The 17,149-nt window shown below is 39.1% G+C and overlaps 1 protein-coding gene across 5 annotated transcripts in view; it reads left to right on the top strand.

Moving 5' to 3' along the window:
* Positions 1-17,149, top strand: part of SLC25A26 (solute carrier family 25 member 26) — a 149,330-nt gene that overhangs the window by 97,974 nt on the left and 34,207 nt on the right. For all 5 annotated transcript variants that reach the window (XM_065933338.1, XM_065933336.1, XM_065933337.1 and 2 more), the window contains one exon: positions 13,215-13,259. In XM_065933338.1, the coding sequence (XP_065789410.1) occupies positions 13,215-13,259 (45 nt within the window). The remainder of the gene's footprint in view (positions 1-13,214; positions 13,260-17,149) is intronic.

Here is a 17,149-nt window from a genome sequence, read left to right as displayed (position 1 = left end):
TTAAATCTGTCTTCCAGATCTCTTATCTTTTCTATCATGATTTCTATTTTGCTACTTTGAGCTGTTTTTTCCATTTGACTTTCCGGACCACAAATTTGGACCTTTGCCACAGTTCATTCTTTCCTTTAGTTTATAGACTGTATGGTTTATTTGGAAACTTGTTTTTAGATGCAGGAAGACTGCTCTATGCTGTGGTTAAATCTCCCAAAGTTCTTTTTATTATTTTTCTGACCCATGTTGGCCTCTCTCACTTCAAGCAGCTTTGTTTAGTTGTGGGTTTGTCCCTGTTGTCCTGACCAATCACTATCTTTTCGGATGCTCAGCCTGCTTATATGTGGTCATATCTTCCTTGAAAGCTCATCAGGGTCTAGGTCTGGTCTTGGCCTCTACTTATCAGGGAGACATGCCTTCCTCCTGTCCCAGGGTCATCAGATCTCCATGGACTGGGCTTTTTCTAGTAGTGTTAATTTACAGTCTTTATTCCAGGCTTGTTCCAAGAGACTGGTCCCCAGGCACTAGGCTCGGCTCAGAGGGAAGAAAAAAAAAAAGCAACATTTTCTAGTTCCCTCCTCTACCCTCCAAGGGATCCAAGCCCTCAATTTCATTTAGGTGTCTGCAGGCTCCAGGCCTATACCTGTTGTTGCAGCAGATAGATTAAAAATAGAATGGGGGTAAAATCGACTGAGTTCATGTCATCATATTCTCAGAATCTTCTTCAAGCCTGAATTGTTCATTTTTTCTTTCCCTTAATGGCTGTGAGTATGCACTTTTGCTCAGACTTACCAATAATGGGGAGAAAAGCATTCGGCATGCAAGTTGGAAGATCTGTGGGATAAATTATATCATAGTTCTCAATTCTGCATCTTTCTCAGTAAGATGATCTGTTATACTTTGCTGCCTGGGGTTAAATGATTTGCAGTGCCTCCCTGCCCCATAGTCATGCTTGGCATCATGACTTAGCTTGGTCAGTATATGTATGTGAAAGTGACAGTGTTCTAGTTCTGAACAAAGGTACAAGAGGCATGACAAGTTTCTATCAGCCCTCTAGCTTCTGCCTTTTGCCTTGAGAATGGCATGTCTTAGGTAAGGTCTGTCCTTCTGATTGTGTCTTGGAGTCAAAGCTATGGTTTTTCTGGTAGTCCTGTATGGATGTGAGAGTTGGACCATAAAGAAAGCTGAGTGCTGAAGAATTGATGCTTTTGAACTGTGGTGTTGGAGAAGACTCTTGAGAGTCCCTTGGACTGCAAGGAGGTCAAACCAGTCTATCCTAAAGAAAATCAGTCCTGAATATTCATTGGAAGGACTGAGGCTGAAGCTGAAGCTCCAATACTTTGGCCACCTGATATGAAGAACTGACTTATTGGAAAAGACCCTGATGCTGGGAAAGATTGAAGGCAGGATTAGAAGGGGATGACAGAGGATGAGATGGTTGGATGGCATCACTGACTCAATGGACGTGAGTTTGAGCAATCTCCAGGAGTTGGTGATGGACAGGGAAGCCTGGAGTGCTTCAGTCCATGAGGTTGCCAAGAGTCAGACATGCCTGAGCAACTGAACTGAACTGTGAGAAGACATGGAGCAAAAGCTACAGCCTGGGGATAGCCACAGCCACCCTACAGCTGACATGTCATGTGAATAGGAAAAGCAATGTATAATGTGCCCTCTGAGATTTCAGGATTGTTTTGATACTGAAGCAAGGCTGACTGATAAAATCTGGTTTAATTTTTTGTTCCTTTTTTTTAATTAGATAAGTTTTTTTTCCATCTTTAAAAAAAGTCTGTTACAGACCCTAAAATCTATTTTCTTTCTCCTAATCTTTTAACTGACTGATAAGCATAAGCTAGTATTGTAGTTAAACAGTAAATACCTATGGTAGAGTATTCACAAATTATATACTAGGACCCGACCTATGTAACCAAGCTGGAAGAAAAGGTAACCAGTAAATCGGGGCAGTGTCTTCTGGTAGTTTATTACATTCATTTATCTAATACCTTAAACTCTACCCCGGATTATTCTTCTGGAAGTATAGCTTCTTTTCAGTTGTACAAAGTAGATTATTTATAGTTCTCAACACCTGGCCTTTAATGCTGTTTTCTACTATCATAAATGGTATGATAAGAGATAAGTGGAGAAGCATTCATAGAGTGGCTTTCAAAAGTTTTTGTTTCCTGGGATGTGTGTGTACAGTGTGTGTGTGTACTTGAATATTTCATATTTTTTACTTAAATAACAAATAGAATGGGATCTGTTTTTATTCTTTTCGCTTTTGTGTTTGATTGGTACTCACTTTTTTCTCATTCAGCTCTTAAAACATTGTTGTAATGAATACTTTTAAGTTAATTGTCGATGAATGAAAAGAGTATTCATTGGACTATGAACCAGAATACCTGAGTTCTACTGTTATCCTACCACTAGCCTTATTTTCTGCCTTCTCTTCTTCCATTCCTTTGCCTTTCTTCTATTCACTTACGTAACAAGTAGTTACTGAGCACTGTCAGGCCAGGCAGTGGGAGATAACGAGAGGTAAGTGGACACCTCTGCCTTCCTGCCCCTTTCAAGCTTACCGCCCTCTTTCCTTCTGCTTCTCCAGTCTCTCTCCCTTCTGACCACACTGTAGCCTAGTCAGCGCCCTACTTACACTGAGGCTCCAGCATAAGTCATTTTATGGTAATATTGTCATTTCATGGTAATGGGGCTGCTTTTGAGTTTGCTTTTACGATCATTGGATTATTTTGGCGAGGTTGAGGGAGTTGCTGGGAGAGGAAAGAAGGAAGTGGGAGGGAGAGCTGGAGGGAGCTCCCTGCACAGCCTAACCACTGTACAAACCTGTCTTTATTTTTCATAGTTCTTTTCAAGTTGTAGTTTTGCCTACCCAAAGGATGTACCTATGCAGTAGTGGTAACGAAACTGCCTGTCAGTGCAGGAGACACAAGAAGCATGTGTTTGATCCCTGGGTTGGGAAGATCCCCTGGAGAAGAAAATGGCAAGCCACTCCATTATTCTTGCCTGGGAAATCCCATGGACAGAGGAGACTGGTGGGCTGTGGTCCATACTGTGGCAGAGAGTCAAAGTGACTTAACCCACACACACATACAAATGTTTTGAATATTAGGTGAGGTGTTTATTGCTCTTGGTTGGTCTTTTAAATTGTATTAATCTAATTTTTGTTCCTGAGAATTTGGGAAGCCATTGATTACAACATCTTTATTACCAAAAACCAAGTTGCTTCAGAAAGGAGCAAAACCTGGATAAATAAGTATGTGCCTTAGTTACCAAGGACAGTTGCTGATATAGTAAGTTAAATAATATACTCTCTATTATAGAACTTCTTGAGGGATTGGTTACTCACTTTTCCTTGCTTTCTGAGTCAAGAACAAGATGGGCTGCTGGATGAGGAGGAGGGAGTGGTAGGTGGGAGAGACAGCCAAACCCTTCTTGCTAAAGCCATTCTCAGCCGCAGAAAAACATCTCAAGAACAACCTGATTATATTTTGTAAGGGATTAAAGTTGCATGCAAATGCTAACTGAGAACATCTGTTTGCTGACCCTGTGCCAGAGTTCTCACATCTTGACAGGAATTCTGATTTTGAAATTCTGAGTCTCAGGCACCTCCCTCAACTGCTCTCTGGCTGTTTTCTTAGAAGCCTTACATCAACACTGCCTAACGTGTTGGGAATGACTGTGAAGAATTGAAAATGAACATCCTTTGCTTTTTATACTCGAAAAGAAAATTTCAGGTTTCATTACCGAGAATTGTCCTAGTAGCTGAGTGATTAACCTGAAGGCTTGTGGGATGATCTGTAGTTCATTAAAGAAGTCAGTGAAAATAAATGGAAAGGAATCCGTGTGTATGTATATTTACTGATTGGTTTTGGCTGTGTTGAGTCTTTGTTGCTGCACGTGCTTTTCTCCAGTTGTGGTAAGCAGGGACTACTCTAGTTGCAGTGCACACACTTCTCATTGCGGTGGCTTCTCTTATTGCACATCACGGGCTCTAGAGCCTGCAGGCTTCAATAGCTGTGGCCTGTGGCCTCAGTGGTTGCGGTTCCTGGGCTCTAGGGCACAGCCTCAATAGTTGTGGCAAGGGCTCAGTTGCCCCTCAGTATACGGGATCATCATCGATCAGGGATCGACCAGTGTCTCCTGCATTGGCAGGCAGATTCTTTACCATTGATCCACCAGGGAAGCCCCTATATGTATATATTTATATAAAGATGGATTTTATTTTACTTTCTTAAAAATAAATGGAAAACTTTAAAAAATATTTCTAATTTTATTTAGAGGTCTCAACTAACATATAGTTTTTTTTTTTTTTTTTTTAAGATTGGTTACAGCTAGTGTCTACTTGTGACCTTACATTTACATGCCATAAATCAGACATATATTGGTAATTCTTGATGCCATAATTCTGCTGCATAAGTAGTTGTTTATAGATCACTGGAAGCAGGATTAAATCTTAATGCAAATGTTGAACATTTGCTCAGAGTCAGTTAATGCTGACTGCTGTATTAGAATTATTCACTGGATACATGAAAGCCAGTGTGGTAATGTTGTTTTCCTTTTGATTAACTTATTAAATGATAGCTCATGGAAGATATCTTTGTGCTCTGATTTTCCTGAATGTTAACACTAGGCATTTATAAAGGTGATTATGTTGATGAATGGTTAATGTTGGACCTTAGCCTTCCACGTCGTTATTAGATATGTTCAGAAATTATATATTAACAATCTGTATGATATATCTAGAATCTCCTGTGTATCAGAAATGAATGATTAAACAAAATAGTATCTTTTGAGGGAAGTAATTGGACATCAACTATTACGGGATAGTTAAATACTATAAAATACTATGCATTGATCTGAAATGATAATCATGGAGATATCTCCATGGAGACATTGTTTAGGGAAGAATTTAAATTTTGGAACTATATGTATACTACTGTTTAATTGAGGGAACAAAAACACTATGTTGAGATAAATGAGAAGCTATATCCCAAACTGTTAATGTCACTTAACTTTGGTTTAACTGGAGATGGGAAGCCCTGTTCAGCTTTCAGCTCTGGGCTGCTCTAATCCTAGTACACGGATTCTGATAATGAGAAGCTAATCGTCCTTGGTGCTTCGGTGCTGGTTCTGTGGTAGAGAATCCGCCTGCCACTGCAGGAGACGCGGGTTTGATCCCTGGGTCGGAAAGGTCCCCTGAAGAAGGAAATGGCAACCCACTCCAGTATTCCTGCCTGGAAAATCCCACAGACAGAGGAACCCGGTGGGCTTACAGTCCCACAGGGTTGCAAGAGTCAGACACGACTTAGCGACTAGATAACAACAATTGTGCTTCCCTTTTACAGTTTTTTTTTTTTTTTCACTTAATAAAAACTTAAGTCATAGGTAAGGTAAAGAAATAGTATAATGAACCCAAAGTGCTCATCATCAAGCTTTGACAGTTATCAGTAATCTGTCATTTTTATTCATCTCTTACCTCAACCCACTCTTCACTGCTATTGTATTTTTCATAGTGTATTTGTAGATAGCATTTGTATATGTTGAAATGCACACATCATAGATACACACTTTTCAAGAGAGGATATATTTGTAATTGACACCCTATTATGATATTGAATATTTCCATATCCCTAGAATGTTTTCTGATATTCCATCCCAGTTACTTGGCCCATCAGGTTAGTTTTCCCTTTCCCTAAAACTTTCTGTAAATAGAGTCTTGCAGTATAAATCCTTTTTGTGTGTCTGGCTTCTTTTCCTCAGCATAGCATAGGTGAGAATCATCAGTGTTACAGCATGTATTGGTAGTTCTTTCCACTTTATTCCTAATATTTCATTGTATGAATATACCACAGTATATATGTCTTTTTTTTCTGTTGATGGTCATTACCTATTATGATTAAGCCTACTTTGACGTACATATACCGATCTTATCACAGGCATATATTGTTACTGCTCTTGAATAAATATGTAGGAGTGGAATTTCTGGATCAAATAAAAGCTGAGCAAACTCCTTTTGAAAGGGACTGTCCCATTTTAAGTTCCCACTGGCAAAACATGAGAGTTGTGGTTGCTGCACAATCCTTACCTTTATTTGGTTTTGTCAGCCTTTTTAATCTCAGCTGTTCTAGTGGTTGTATAGTGGCGCCTCAGTGTGTGCTTTTTAAAAAACAGTTTTTAGATTGTGGTAAAATAGGTATCACATGAAATTTGCCAGTTTAACCACTTTTAAGCATACACTTCAGTGTGATTGATGACGTGGTGCAGTCATCACTACAGTCTACTCCCCAGCGTTTTCATCATTGTGACCAGAAACACTGGACTCACGAAGCAACAACCCCCCACTCTCCCAGGTGGCGCAGTGGTAGGGAAGCTGCCTGTCAGTGCAGGAGATGCAGGAGACGTGGGTTCCAACCCTGGGTTGGGAAGATCCCCTGGAGAAGGGAATGGCAACCCACGCCAGTATTCTTGCCTGGGAAATCCCATGGACAGAGGAGCCTGGTGGGCTACAGTCCATGGGGTCACAGAGAGTCAGACATGACTGAGCTCACCCTGTTGTTCTCTTTCCTGAGTCCCATAACTTTTAAACTAGTTTTTGTCTCTCTAAGTTTGCATAGTCTAGCTATTTCATATAAATGGAATCATATAATATTTGTCAGTTGTGTCTGGCTTACTTCACTCCGCATAATGTTTTCAGGGTTCATCTGTATTGTAGCATGTGTATAATCAGAACTTTGTTCCTTTTTATGATGGAATAATATTCCATTATATGGATAGATCACATTTTATTTATCGATTTATTTGTTGATGAACATTTGGGTTATTTGGTTATTGTCAATATTGCTGCAGTGAAGCTTGTTGTACACATATCTGTTTAAGTCCCTGGTTTTGGCTCTACCTAAGAGTGGAATTTCCAAGTTGTGTATTTAACACTAGTGGGGGCAAACACTGCATTGTTTTCTCAGTATGCTTTGATTAATGCTTCCTTGGTGACTAATGATGTTGACTATCTTTCCTGTGCTTATATTAGTGAATTGTATAACTTTCTTTGTGAAGTGCTTGTTCAGGTCTTTGTGCATTTAAAAAAAATTGGGTTATTTTTCTTTGTTGTCTATGTTTTCTTTGTGTTGTTAAAGTTCTTTATTCTGAATAGAAGTTCTTTTTAAGGTGTGTGTTTTGTGAATATTTTCTTTCATTCTGTGACTTGCCTTTTTAGTAACAGTATTGTTTAAAAAATTTGACATATGTTAACATTGTAATAAAATACACATACATGTCATTTTAACCATTTTGAAGTGTAGGATTCAGTTGTACTCTTTTCACATAGTTTTGCAGTTGTCTTCAAAACACTTCATTTTGCAAACCTGATACTCTTTAACTTCTTTAATAATCATTAAACAGCAACTCCCCTTTCCCATCTTATCCCAGTCAACCCCTCCTCCACCCCTGGCAGCCACCATTCTACTTTGTCTGTCTGTGAATTTGACTATGTTAGTCACCTCATGTAAATGGGATCCTCCAATATTTGTCTCCTTCTGACTGGCTTTTACTTACCGTAATGTCTTCCAGTTTCATCTGTTCTGTAGCTTATCAGAATTACCTTCTTTTTAAGGCTGAGTGGTATTTTGTTATTATGTATATACAGTATTTTGGGTATCCTTTTGTCTGCAAGTGGGCACTTGGGTTGCTTCCAGCTTTTTGCTGTTCTGAATAATGCTACTGTGAATATAAATGTACACATCTCTTTCTAAGACTTTGCTTTCAGTTCTTTAGTGTTTATCCCCAGAAGTAGGCTTGCTGAGTCATTTGGTAATATTACTGTTAGTCTTTTCAGGAAGCACCAAGTTATCCAAGTGACTGCACCATTTTAGATTCCCACCAGTACAGCTTGTGGATTCCAATTTCCCCATATCCTTGTCCACACTTGCTTCCTTCCTTCTCTCTTTCCCTCTCTCTCGTTCCCTCTTTCTTTCATAGTAGTTTCATAATGAATGATATTATTTTGCTTTTGATTTTCATTTCCCAAATGACTAGTAATGTTGAACATCTTTTCATATGCTTGTTGGCTGTTTGTATATCTTTTTGGAGAAATGTCTAGTCAAATCCTTTGTCCATTTGAAAAATAGGATGTTTTGGTTACTGTTGAGTTGTAGAAATTGTTTATGTATTCTGAATATTAACCTGTTATTAGATTGATGATTTGAAAATACTTCCTCCCATTCCATAGGTTGCCTTTTCAAGCTGTTGATTTTGTCCTTTGATGGAAAGTTTGAAATTTTAATGTAGTTGTTTGTCTAGTTTTGTCTGGTTTGTCTAGTTTTACTTTTGTTACCTGTGAATTGGTATAATAGTCAAGAAATAATTGCCAAAACTAATATCATGAAGGTTTTTCCCTTTTTTCTTCTAGGAGTTTTATGGTTTTAGGTCCTACCTTTAGATCTTTTATTCTTTTTTTTCCCCTTTGATTCATTTTGAGCTCCTTTTTGTATGTGGTATAATGTAAGGCTCAAACTTGATTCCTTTGTATGTGTATATCCATTTTCCTGACAGTGTGTGTGTGTGCGCACATGTGGTCAGTTGTGTCCAACTCTTTGCAACCCCTTTGCGGCTCCATGGACTGTAGCCCACCAGGCTCCTCTGTCCATGGGGTTTCCCAGGCAAGAATAGTTGAATGACTTGCCATTTTCTACTCCAGGGGACCTTCCTGGCCTAGGGATCAAACACATGTCTCTTGTATCTCCTTCATTGCAGGCAGACCCTTTACCTCTGAGCCACCAGAGAAGTCTTTGAGGAAGTTGTCCTTTCCCCATTGAATGTTGTTGGCATTATTGTTAAAGATCATTTGAACATATAGGCAGGGGCTTAATTCTGGACTCTTCATTCTGTTCCATTGTCTGTATACTACCGCACTGATTTGCTTACTATATATTTGTGCAAGTATTAATACTCTTAGTGCTCTTCCCTCTCAGATTAACTTTTACTTGAGAATCAAACTGCTCACCATCATCTCCTTCCCTAATTTAGATTTTGTTACTCTTGGGTCCACTTAGTGCTGTATTTGGAAAGATACTTCCGGAATTTTAGTATGGTTTATAGACCTGTGGTGTGAGTCACATTAAATTTTTTCTACTTTTAGGTTAATTTCCTTTATTAGGTAAACATTCTGTTCTCTATTTATAGTTGTGAGTAAGTGAATTATAGTTGCTAAATTAAAAAAATCAATATGTATTATTAGAATTCTTTGCTGGTATGTCAAATGCTAGCAGACCAGATTTGAATGAGTCTCTCTCTTTTTTTATGAAAGAATAGTAGTCACTTTGGGGAAAAATACTTTCTGGTCTTCAAATTCAGTTGTCCTTGGTTACCACTGGGCTTGAGTGGAAAAAACCAGAATATGTAACAGAAGAGCTGGCCTTGGTATCTTTGCAACACTAGAATGGAAAACCTGAAATCAAACACAGAAATTTGGACACTGTCTTGCAGCAGAAAGGAGACTTCCTTTGGGTCACTTGTAGGATCCATTGTATTCTTTGCAGCTTACAATCAAATCTTTTTTTTTTTTTTTAACATGTTGGTATTCTACTAATAATTTGGAAGATTATTGAGACATAGAATTCTAGAGCAAATGAGACTTTAGAAATCATATTTCATATCCCTTCAGTTATATTGTAAATCACATTATTTGATCAAGGACTGTAGGGTTATAGGTATTTAAGATCACAGGATTGTCAGCACTGATTGGCTTCAAAGATAATTCTAGTAGAAGCATTTGGTAATAGGTAAAGTGTGCCGATAATATAATTTTTGTACCTTCTCTATTTCATTAGTAATGCCCAACACTTCTTCCCCTGTTTACCACTCAGCTTTCACTTTCTCTGCTTCATGTGGAATCCTAATATGCACTCTTGTGTAGAATTATTGCTGTGTTTATTACCAGAGGAATCCATGGTGAATTCTAGCAGGTTCTCCCTCCTCTACATCTGCCTCTTTGATGGTAGTTGGGTTTACTGCTGCTCGCTTATTAGTGCCCTGGGTCTTAGCAGCCTTATTCAAACAAAACGTCTTAAATGGAGTCATTAAAAAGGTCACAACAGCGAGCCATTTTTGTAACTTTTGGTGCAATAAAATGGGTATGTTGTGTTTTGGAATACAAGACCTCTGAGTGCAGCTATTCATTTTCTTCATCTATAAAACATTTTAGAATAACAGCTTACATCTGTTTAGGGTTTAAGATTCCATGTTTTGAAGAAACATCATTGTTTTGAAACTACAAACCAGACCTGGGGAGGGAACTCGCTTTCTGACTGGCCCATGTTCTGTAGTAATTGGGAGTGTTTGTTTTAGCTGGGGAGCCATATTTGCTGGCAGTACTACTGTAACATGTGTGGAACACATTTTCATTATTTCTTCATATTGTAAATGACAAGACACATTCAATATGAATTTGACTTGGAGAATGTTTGAAACATTTTCACACATCACGAGTTTATCTTATGAGGGATATTTTGTTACCAGAAGTCAAAAATACATTTAATTATTCAAGCATTTACAGCACATTTAATTACCTGAGACTGTCAGTTAATCTTGTTTTAGAGTAAAGTTGGGATTTACTGTCGGCTGACTTTTTGAAATAAATACTCTGTGGAATAGTTTTGGCCATTTCAAATGTGTGATTTCAAAATTACTTCTTTAAATTGAAGTAACAAAGTAATGAATAACTCTTAATAGAGAAAAATGGGCAAAATGTCCATCTATAGTATTCAAAATCTGGTATTATTTATTAAGTATCAAAAAAGTGCCAATAACATACAATGCAGTTTTATGGGTTAATTTTAATCAAGAAGTGAGGAAAGCTAGCAAGGACCGTTATAATAAGTTATAAGGTGTTTTTCATCTTATAACTGTGACATATGTACATTCTTGTTAAAGTATAATATATATTTACATTTGGTAGGAGACAACACAAAGAAGAAAATTAAAATCATCTGTAATCCCACTTTTCATACTGTTCATGGGGTTCTCAAGGCAAGAATACTGAAGTGGTTTGCCATTCATGAGAAGGGGCGACAGAGAATGAGGTGGTTGGATGGCATCATGGACTCAATGGACACAAGTGTGAGCAAGCTCTGAGAGGCAGTGATGGACAGAGAAGCCTGGTATGCTGCAGTTCATGGGGGTCACAGAACCAGACAGGACTTAGCGACTGAACGAAAACAATAATCCCACTAACTGTTAGTCCTCTTTGGCATTTTGTTACATATTCTACATTTTTTAAAATGGTGATCCAGTGGTTTGGACTCAACACTTCCACTGCAGGGGACCCAGGTTTGATCCCTGGTTGGGGAACTAAGATCCCGCAAGTGTGCGGTAGAGCCAAAAAAAGAAAAAGAAAACTACAGTCAGTTTTTTTTGGTTTTGATAATTGAAAATACAGCACTTTAGTGTCAGAATGGACAGTATCAGATGCTTTCATGGTTTGATAAGAGAAACTCAACTAAATTTATCTCCTGTTATGGTACTCTGATGTACAGGATGGGGTGCTGCTTAATTATGAAGATGACAGACTTCTCTGAAACTCTTAGGTTGTTAGCTTAAACTAGTTTAGTGACATGGGCTTTTTTATTTTTATTTTTTTCCTCACTGCCATTTCCTGCCTGAATGGAAGGCCCAGTTTCTTTCTGTGGACACTTGTCAAGCCCAGGGCCACTATTTCTTCAAGCAGAGGAAGAAGCTGATGCTACTCTTAGTTTCTGATTAAATATAAATATTTTAGAAATAAGTTAGCACTCTTAATTCACGGGAAGATAAATACTCATTAATCTCTTCAACATTGTGGTCTACACACACACCCACACACGCACACACACCCCTGTGCCCATTGTTACTGGTCAGAGTCCACATTTACTCTTCACTGACAGCTGACCTGGGTCCAGAGCAGCAGTTCTGGGGCCATAGTCTGCTTGAGCAGAATCGTCTCTTTCTCAGGACCAGTGCACAGTGCGTGGAGATTATCTAGGCTACTGGGTAGGGTCCCCTGGAGTTCAGGTATTTTTATTTTAGGAAATATAAAGGTAGGGTCCTTTTTTTTAGAATTTTAGAAGATTTAGTTAAAAGCACATGGATTATACTGGGGGTGAATTTGTATGCAGATAAATTCAGTTTAGGTGTCTTAGGTAGTCTAGTAGTCAGATGGTCTGGGCTTCTTTCTTCTTAACTCTTTGTCTTTAGGCAAGTTAAACAGCTTCTATGAAGCTCCATCCCTCTTCTATAAAATGGGGATGGTAATGATACCTGTCTCATGGGGTTGTTGTGAAGATTCAGTGAAATAAGAACTATGAAGTGCTAATAGACACAGTTCCTGGCACGTGAAACGTGCTTGGTAACAATTCTAGCTTATCAATACATCTGACTGTAAAGCTTTTAAGTGCATTGATTGTCTTCATGCTGGAGATGACTCTTGTCCCTGACGAAGCTTGAGACTAAATCAGGCTCTCAGGCCACCTCTGCCCCTGTCTGCTCAGAGCCCTCACTCATCCAGCACAGAGAAGCGTTGCTTCCTTCCCACGCTGGGCTCTGGCCCTGGATCCGTTTTCTCAGCTTCCCCCTGCAAGCGGCTCTGCCTGCCTCCTCTTCCCTCTCTCCTGCTCTGTCCCTCCATCCACCTGCCTCACCCCTCTGTTTTTCTTCCTTCCGCCCCCTCCATCTCTTCTTTCTCCCTCCTCCTCTTTTCTTCTCTCCCCTTTCTTCTTTCCTGCTCTCCCTTTCCCTTCTCCACTCCTCCTCCTCTCCTGCCTCACCCCCTTTCTCTTTCCCCCTCCCAGTTTCTCTCTTCAACCCTGACACCTGGCCTGCAGACAGCTAGAACTATAAAGCAGAAAAATGTCACGTCCTTAAAGCTTTATTATTTGTGATGGAAAGTATTTATTTTCTCATTTTTTTCAGTTGCCAGACTCTTTATACCGCACTCCTATTTCAGTTTTAAGAGGGCATCACAGCATCATTTTATATCCCTTGTGCTTAAAAAGTCAGTAGATTCTACAAGGAGTTACTGTTTAATTCTTTACTTAAAAATTTGTTTAATGGTAATATTTTTATGTACATGAAGTTAAAAATGAAATAATGTTTCTGAATAATAATTATAAGTTCATATGGTCATGCTAAGCAAACTGATCTTTCTGACCTAATTTATTTGGTTTTCCTTTTTTTCTCTGCAGATTCCTTTCTCATTGGTCCAGTTTCCCTTGTGGGAGTCCTTAAAAGTAAGTTTCCTGATCTTCATATAAAATTGCTGTCTAATTATAATAAATACCCACTAGTTTCAGAATGGAATACTGGAATATAATATTGATTATTGATTTAAAAATTCAAAATGATTAGTTGGAAACTTTGTGAGTGGGATTTACATGCCAGTAAGCTTGTTTTGAATTTGTTTAGGTATCTGTGGTATATGGGGAAGAAGCATATGGTAGGCATAACTGAAATCCTGAGATGTGTAGGAAAAACTTTACTTTCCTGTGTGTTGTTGCTCTTTTTCTACCCAGTTGAATTATATTTCAGTTCACTGTGTGCGTGTAGAGGTTAAGGAATAACAGTGAGGGTAAATGGAAAAGGAAGGAGAGCCAGGCTGTGGATATTTATAGGCCTAGAAGGCCAGGACCTTCCCCCCACCCCCACACCTAGCAGTGGGCCAGAGCAGGAGCAGTGGGGCCCTGGCTTCCTCAGGTCGCTTCCATCTTCCCTGCTCACCAGGCCCAGGAGCCCTCACTGAGCCTGAGCAGGAGCAGAGTGTAGGGAGTCAGCCGTGAGGAATGTCACGTATAGACTGGAAAAAAAGCCAACTAAACGAATGTGTGAAAGCCATTGTTCAAAACACGAAGAGATGTCGTATTTGTTTTTCATCTTCTGGTGCAGTGATTTTGAAAGTTGTGGGCCATGCTGTGACTTGTGTGGTTGTTTGCCAGCTTTTTAAAGATAACAATAAAAAAAGAAAATAACAGCATCTTATGAGGTAAGGTTAATAAGTCTTGTTTTGTCAGACTTCCGAATTGTGTGCACATATATGCACACATCTGTGCACTGGGTTGTAATCATTATCTCACTGTGGATAATGATCAAAAAAATTTGAAAGCCCTTGTGCAAATGAAAATGGTTTAGAATTGACCAAACTGTAAAATGGCAAAGTTCCTAGGTAGGCACTTGATATTACAAAAAATAAAGGAATAACTCATTACTGTATAGCATTAATAATCATGGCACGCTCAAAGAAGATGTCTTTGGAAGAGTAATGGTTATTTGGAGTCTGAAAAATAGTCTGTTAAGGTTATACACTAAGGATAATAAAATGAGACAAAACGTTACCCATAAAAAATAAGCTCTTCAGTATTTAGTATTGAGAAATACTTCTTATAAGTGATCTGATTTTTAAGGAGTAATGCAGTTTGTTTAACGCAGGTTTTGGGGTCTTTCATGGTTATTTAGTTTGTTTTTGCTTTTACTGTTTTCTGTGTGGCACACGGGAAAAATGAATTTCTCTGGCCGTGTTTCCAGGCGTGATGTAACAGCTGTCCAATGAGAAGGTCACATTCCATAAGCATAACAGCTCTCTTTTTGTGCGTGTGACAAAAGAACAACGAGGCAACAGCTGTCCTGAAAACAAGACTCACTGTAGTGGTGTCTCAGTAACCAGCATTCACGTAGCTTCTGCACACTCGCTGACATCCCCAGGCCTGGTCTCTGCACAGGAATGCTTTGAGGCCCAAAGAGGGAAAAAGCATGGGGCTTATTTCTTTTCAGTTCTCAGGACATTTGTAGTATGGTAACTAGTTAAGAAATGTCTAGAATTTTTCAGAGTAATCACAGATGCCAATGTTGAGCTTTAATACTTTTCTTTGAGCCAGTGTTCAGATGCTAGGGTTTTTTTTTTTCAAGTCAGATGTATTAAGGTATAATCATCATATAGGAAACGTCTGTAAGTGTACATTTTTATAGGTTTTGGCAAATAATGAGTACCACCCTAAACATGATACAGAGTATTAGTAGGTTTCTCTTTTCCAGAATCTCATAAATAGAATCGCACACTGTGTAGTATTTTGTGCCTGGCTTCTTTCGTTTAGTGTGATGCTTCTGAGGTTCGTTTCTGTTCTGTCCCATACTTGTCGTTCGCTCCTGTCGACACTGAGTGTAACTTGTGTGCATATACTATAGTTTGCCTCGCCAGTTACTAGTTGATACACTTTTGAGTTGTTTTCAGTTTTTGATGATTTTGGATGAAGCTGCTATATATATTTGCATAAGGACATTTTTGTATGGACATTTGTTTTTGTTTTTCTTGGTTTAGTACTGAGAAGTGTGATTGCTGGATCTTATGGAGAGTATAAGTTTAAGTTATTAAGAAACTGTCACAGTGTTTTCCAAAGTAGCTGTCCTGTTTTCTAATAATGTATGAAAGTTCCTGTTGCTCTACATCCATGTTGTTGCTTATTATTAAAGTTTAGCTTCTCTGATAGTTGTGTACTGGTATCTTTATGGCAGGTTTTTTGTTTGTGTTTGTTTTTTATTTTTGCCACACCACTCTGCATGCGGGCTCTTAGTTTCCTGGCTAGGGATAGAATCCCTGCCCCCTGTAGTGGAAGTGAGAGCACTACCCTCTGGACTGGTGGGGAAGTCCTCGTTGCAGTTCTTGTTTATTCAGGTTGGGCTGGGTGCACGGACGTTGCTCTGCTTGCAGTGTGGTGTGCGGGGCTCCTCTTCGTTGCGATGCAAAGGCCTCTCATCATGGTGTCTTCTCTTGTGGTGGAAGCAGAGGCTCTGGTTACACAAACTTCAGTTGTTGTGGCACACGGGCTTTGCTCCTTGGCATGTGTAATCTTCTTAGATCATGGATTGAATCTGTGTCCCCTGTGTTGTTGGACAGATTCTTATCCACTGTACCACCAGGGAAGTTCCCTCATTGCAGTTTTGATTTGCACTTTTCTCAGGACTAAATAATGTTGAGCATCTTCTCATATAATTTTTTTTTTAACGTACATATAATGTGAAATCACAGCGCTTTGTAAAAGTAGGTAATTTTTGGCATTCTTTTATTTTTGTATTTATGATTTTTATCAAGTAAAACTTGCTTCTGCAGCCATGGAGACACTGCATTATATGCAATAGTTTCTTTCTGTTATGTTTGGGGAAAAATACTGCTCAGGAAGATTTTTCTCAGCAAGGACTTTGGCAGATTGTGTGCACAGTATGCTGTGAAGTATTGGGAATCTGGAGATAGGGTCTAGCCACTGTCACCTTAAACTTATTCTGCCTAAAATTGATGGAATCACCTTCTAAAATCACTTCCTCCTGTCTCCTTGATTTCTGTTAATCATACCGCTATTCTCCTGAGCCCTTAGTCTCAAATCCCAGATTAAATCCGATTCTCGGTTTCTATATCACTCACCAAGTTGTGTTCACTAAGACTTTTTGGAACCTGTGGTATCCTTTGTTTTTATCAGATTCTTACTAACTTGTGCCTGAACTAAGCTAACACTCTGATCTGTTTTACACACTGAATTTGTGTGATCTTCCTTAAACATCTTTTTGAAGTTCCCAGGAATGTGTAACTTTCTAAAACTCTAAAACATGAAGTTGTTGGCACTCAAGGATATCCACATTGTGTCCTTAATTGGTTTTTACAGCTCCCTTCCCCAATACTTTTTTTGTTTTGGCTCTTCCTTCCTTCCTTTCTTTCCTTCCAGCCAGAATAGGCTCCTTACTGCCCTTTTTCTTTGGCTAATCTCTGAAATGCCTTTTCACAGATCAAATGCAAATACATCTTTTAAAGCCAGCTCAGTTTTTTTTCTCCTGCCTGAAGTCTTCCAACCCAGACCCTGAAGACATACCCGTGTGTCTAACATCTGTCTGTGTTGCTGACTAGTGTTTAATCGTGTGCTGTGTTGTGTATAAAACGTCTTAGAGGTGAGCCGCGGCGCATTCTCATAAGGCCCCAACCTTCCACGGATAGAGAAGTGACCGATGCCATTAGTGTACATGTATTGCCTGCCTCCTATGAGCTCGACACTGTGCCCTTTCACAGCGGTTCAGAGATGACTGGGGGGTGACTGATGCCCTTGAGGAGCTTGTAGTCTGTCAGAGAAGTGCACATCACAGGTAG

The sequence above is a fragment of the Muntiacus reevesi genome, chromosome 4 (assembly GCF_963930625.1).
Source record: "Muntiacus reevesi chromosome 4, mMunRee1.1, whole genome shotgun sequence".
In the NCBI taxonomy this organism is placed as follows: Eukaryota; Metazoa; Chordata; class Mammalia; order Artiodactyla; family Cervidae; genus Muntiacus; species Muntiacus reevesi.
Note: the sequence above shows the minus strand (reverse complement) of the source record. Positions and strands in the feature narration are given on the sequence as shown.